General features: G+C 39.4%; 1 protein-coding gene across 1 annotated transcript; it reads right to left on the bottom strand.

The window, feature by feature from the left end:
* Positions 1 to 2,125: 2,125 nt before the first annotated feature.
* On the bottom strand, positions 2,126 to 4,582 carry STY1 (Lateral root primordium (LRP) protein-like protein). Its single transcript, XM_010273213.3, has 2 exons — positions 3,409 to 4,582; positions 2,126 to 2,851 (listed from the first exon to the last, which is right to left on the bottom strand). The coding sequence occupies exons 1-2, from the start codon at positions 3,953 to 3,955 to the stop codon at positions 2,463 to 2,465; spliced, it is 936 nt and encodes a 311-aa protein (XP_010271515.1). The 5' UTR covers positions 3,956 to 4,582; the 3' UTR covers positions 2,126 to 2,462.
* Positions 4,583 to 4,988: the final 406 nt, after the last annotated feature.

Here is a 4,988-nt window from a genome sequence, read left to right as displayed (position 1 = left end):
AGATTGTATTAGATTAATCACCCATTCTTGACCTCCTGTCAGCAGATAGATTTGATCCGGTGGACAAATTATCAAAGAAACAGGTCATGATGTACTAACGTATGTTAACTTGTTCAATCAATTAGTATATTTTAAGTGAATGATCTCTACAAAAAAAAAAAAAAAAAAATGGAAGAATGTTTTTACAAATGTATATGTCAATCGAAGCCTCACGAAATCTGCAAGCTATATACAGTTTAAACTTTAAAACCCTTGTTACAGTAGAGTAAAAATAAATTTCGTCGTCTCATTTAAGAGGCACCTCAGACCTGCTAATCTTAATTCCAGGCTTGTAAATTGCAGAACTTAAGTCAAAATTCGGGTTTTGCAGAATATAAGAAAACGACTGGAATATTCAAAATGCTAGTTGTTTGTATGGATACTACAAAAATGAATTAATTTTCTAAGTCAGTTATCCTTTTTCTTGTTTTATTTTGATTGGTGAACTACCCTAGAAATTGTATTTTCTTGGTTATAAATCTGTCAACCAGTTCTCCATGTGCTCAAGCTTAGGAGCTAGGATGGCTTGCCTAGTTTTGTTCTGTGTAATAATTGGTCTGATCAAGTTCATGTATCGTGCTCATTCTCTACAATGATTGTCATTTTGTTCATGTTTCATGTAGGTCTCTTGGAAGTGTTCCCATCACAAAGCTCTACATTACCACCCATCTCAAGAATCAAAGCCTCAAGTTTTGTTTTCTATTTTGATCTAGTTTGTGTGTTTTTTCTTCTCAAAGGAAATGTTTAGAGTTCATGTTTCTGTATTTTATTCCATTGGGAAATTGTAAGATTTAAATATCAAAATTGGGAAATAAGAGAAATTTTACTTTCTTTTTTATCAAGTTAAGAATCCATTTAGTTGATTTCCTAGGCAGGTTGTGGTTTTAGTTACTTGTTTAAAAATTGGAACCATTTTAAGATGCTTTTCTTGCTTTCCTTCTATTTGGGCATGTGGATCCTTTTTAGTATGGATATTTCACACATTTGAAGAGATAATTTAAACATGGGGCTTATACATAGTGGTCTAACACTTTCTTTTTTTTTTGATAAATATACATAGTGTTCTAACATTAAAGACTATTAATCTTGTATAAAAAATTAGATGCCCACCTCCTAAACTTTTATTTCTCCCCATAAAATATATGATGAAAGGATATCTTTGCTTTTTTGCTTATAACATACAATATTAGTTACCCTCAACTTTCAGTAATTCCTCCTTTCTTTTCTTTCTCTTTCTTCTTTCGATCATGCAAACAACAGATAGAAGAACCCATCTCTCCTGATCTTCTTACCATTAAAATGATGGATTTTAATCTATTTCCACTCTTATACCATGATGTATCATCATTAACAAACAAATGCACATTTCATTATAACATGTGAAACAAATAAGAAGAAACAAGAGAAAGCATAGTCATTCAAGATGGCTTTGTAAGTAATGCCTTTCTGCACTGGAAGAAAAGAGAGCAAGCTACGCGACAGGCAGATTATAAACAAGAGAAACCATCTCAACCATTCTGTTTACTTCACATGCAGTAAGTCTGCCATGACCTAAAAAGTTTTCTAACCTTCAATAATCACTCAAAAAGAACTTAAGAGTCAAGACTTCAAAAATTCACATCACAAACAAACTCAAATTTATATCAATATATATGGTACATAAAAAATATAAATTTGCATTTGAAAAAAAAAAGGAACTCCTACAATAAATAAATGAATAATAATTAAATGTCCAAATTTTCACTTTTAAATACTAGATGTTCATGCATGAAACACTCTCTGCACTGCAGTGCTGGACTGCTCAATTCTCAAGTCCACACTCCTCAACCCCAATAATAGTGGTAGTAATATTAATTAGGAATAATAGAAGAAAGAAAATAATAACAAGGCTGGGAATTTTGGATGGAAGAAAACCTCTATTCTCCTTCGCCCAACCAAACGAGGAACCAATCTCGTCCCATTTCAAACCGGCAACAAAACGGGTAATCGGGAAAAAAGCGGTTCGAAGTTCAAAACCAACCAGAAAGCAAAACCCAATTCAATACACGAGAAAAGAACCATAAAGAAAAGTGAGAAACAAACAACAAGAGAGAGAGAGAGACTACTAGACAGTAGACACTCATTCGGTACTATAACACAAGCAACACTTGGAAACAAATAAATAAAGCAAATAAAGGTCAATGACGACAATAAGAAGAGTAGATATAACTATGAAAATCTGGATTGAAATTGGAACAAACATCCGCATTACTCAATCTCTCTACTTCTTTTCTTCTTTCTCTTCCTCCGGACCAATGGGTGTTAAAGTGCTAAGAACAACAACGGCATCAACAACATCAATAATAAGAACAATGAACAAGAGGGAGATGGTGGGTTAAGGAAAGGAGATCGATGGGAAGAAGGAATAAAAAACCAGTGTTTTCTTAAGATCTTGGGTGTGGGAAAAATTGCGTACCAGCCATGAAAGCGTTGAGGGGAGTTGGGTATAGAGAAGAAGGATCAAGCAACGCGGCAGCGGCCGAGGCAGCTGCGGTACTAGTACTAACATTGGTGGTGGTGGTGGTGGTGGTGGCGGCGGTTCCAGCGGTGATGAGATTAAGGGGAATTCCTCCTCCACCGGAGGAGCTTTCACCGGGAACGTAATGACCTTCGGGACCTTGATCATAGAGAATGCCCTTAAAGACGTGCCCTCGGATGTTAACAGCTGTCTGATAAGCATACTGAGCGTCAGCTTCGTCCATGGCGCTCACTCGAACGCAACGAAACACCGCCGGAGAATTCACTTCGGCAGGAAAGTTGCCCACTTCCAACCCTAACAGAAATCAAAAAGGCAGCGACATGAGAACATGGCAATTTAGATATTGAGAGAAACAAGGTAAGAAAAGAAGGGAATAAATGCGCCACCTCCATGGAGCTGAATAAATATATATTCACGGAGGAGAGCAAGTTAGACAGATAGACTGAACAATAAATCAATATCAAATTATCAATTCGTTTCAATTTTTTTATAGGTTCATGTCAATCCATTCGTCAGTATTACTTACTAATAGTAGAAAAGAAGGAGAAAAAGAAAAGCTGGTTGGGATGATTATGGAGGTCGACTTCGTCACACGCAAACGATATGGTTTTTGCTTTGGTGGATGTGGATAGCTCTCTCTCTCTCTCTCTCTCTCTCTCTCTCTCTCGATATCTGTCTCCAGATCTACCTTTACATCTCTTTCGAGAATCAAGTATATAATATAACTATATACATGTGTATGTGTATGTATCTATAAGGAATTCTGTATATCCAATCTATCAATCTATCTAAAGAGAGATTGTTTCTGTATCTGTATGTTTTGTATTATTGAAGAGCAGCAGCAACTGTACCTGACGTGGTGGTGGGTAGACGAGTGCAGGCGAGAGAGGAAGCACTTGGATTCTCTCTCTGCCTTTTGGGATTCTCTCCTCGGAGCTGCTGCTGCTGCTGTTCAACAGCGGCGAGCTGTTGTTGCCTCTCCCGCCTTCTAGAAGCAGGGACCCAAGTGCTCTTGACGTGGGTTTGGCACTGAAACCCTCGGCTCTTACAGCAAGTCCTGCACCGCATATGAACGCAGTCCTTCTTTGCTTGGTTGCCACAGTCTTGGCAACTCATTCCTCCTCCCCCGCTTCCTCCTTGCCGCATCATGACCAGTGCTGCTCTCGACGGTGACTCATCGGAGATGTTAGCGCTCCGACTAGGACCCACCCCTAAGGCGGAGGAATAGATATCTTGCTGCCCATGCCGTTGGTGGAGATGTTGTTGCCATAGCTCGAAACCCTTGTTGTAGGAGATCTCTTCGTTTCTGTACAAAAATAGACTCTCTGGAGGAATTTCGTTGTGCTGCTGCTGATTTCCTCCTCCTCCTCCTCCTCCACCTAGTGAGAACCCAGCCATTGTTTCAACCTAAAAGCTGAGCCAAACCTCAATTGGGAGAGAAAATCCATAGCAGAAGCTCACTTGGGCTTTGATGGGTTTGAGGAATAGGCCTGGGGTTGAAATTAGGAGAGCCAGTGAAGATAGATGGTAGTAACCTCTTCTCCCCCGAATGTGCGGGCGAGAGAGAGAGAGAAAACGAGTGCGGGCGTGAGAGGAATTTGGGTTTGTTTTGGGGAAGAAGGTGGGGTTTTGTTTGTGTTTGTGTGTTGATTTCTCTTTTTCTTTTTTTCTTTTTCGTTTCTTCTTTCCTTCTGAATTGTTTTGAGAGATGTTGTTGTCGTTGGGCGGTGCAGCTTTTCCGGACACACGTCGGATTATTTTGGGGCAGAGTTGATCGTTCAATTCCTTTTCTGTATTGGTAGCATTAAAGACACGGAATTACAACTCTGCAACGCCGCCATGGCAACAGCACTCCTTCTGCGACCTCAATTTAAGACAAACAACAGAACTGAGATGTGAGATATGAGAACTGAGAAGCTCACCAACACCCCTCCTTTCTCTCTCTCTCGTCTATATACTTATTATCTCTCTCTCTCTCTCTCGCGTTGATAGTTTCTGATAATGAGGACGGGTTCCGTGAGAGCTGTTTTTATGTGTAAAATGTAATCTATCTATCTCTCACAGCTACAACAATTCCGATCGATCTAAAATGCTCATCGTGTCAGTCCCATGCCCATCTCACGGTCTCTAGAAAATCCACGTGTCAAAGTACCAGCTTTTGCTCACCCGTCCTTGCACCGGAAAACCCGCTACTTTTTGTGACCCCTCTTTTAATAAAACTCTAATGCAATTTAACTAACCACTTAAATTCAACAAACCAAAATATTCGCTTCTCTAAATAATAAATATAGAAACCAGGGAAACATTAACTACACTGGACGGGCCCGTTTTCGAAGATGTTTGGACGTGTCGATATCCTACACGTGACAACTAGAATGTAGACATACGCTGGCGCCACGTGATAACTAATTGGTAGGCAAGACATGCCCTG

This window comes from Nelumbo nucifera, chromosome 5, assembly GCF_055504915.1.
Source record: "Nelumbo nucifera cultivar China Antique chromosome 5, China Antique-T2T, whole genome shotgun sequence".
In the NCBI taxonomy this organism is placed as follows: domain Eukaryota; kingdom Viridiplantae; phylum Streptophyta; class Magnoliopsida; order Proteales; family Nelumbonaceae; genus Nelumbo; species Nelumbo nucifera.
The sequence above is the reverse complement of the archived record's forward strand: the minus strand, read 5'-3'. Positions and strand labels throughout refer to the sequence as shown.

Excerpts from the sequence above, each read along its gene's own strand:
- STY1 (XM_010273213.3), bottom strand. The coding sequence starts at position 3,955 with ATGGCTGGGTTCTCACTAGGTGGAGGAGGAGGAGGAGGAGGAAATCAG. Across the intron at positions 2,852-3,408 it reads TCTACCCACCACCACGTCAG|GGTTGGAAGTGGGCAACTTT; the intron begins GTACAGTTGCTG and ends GATTTCTGTTAG.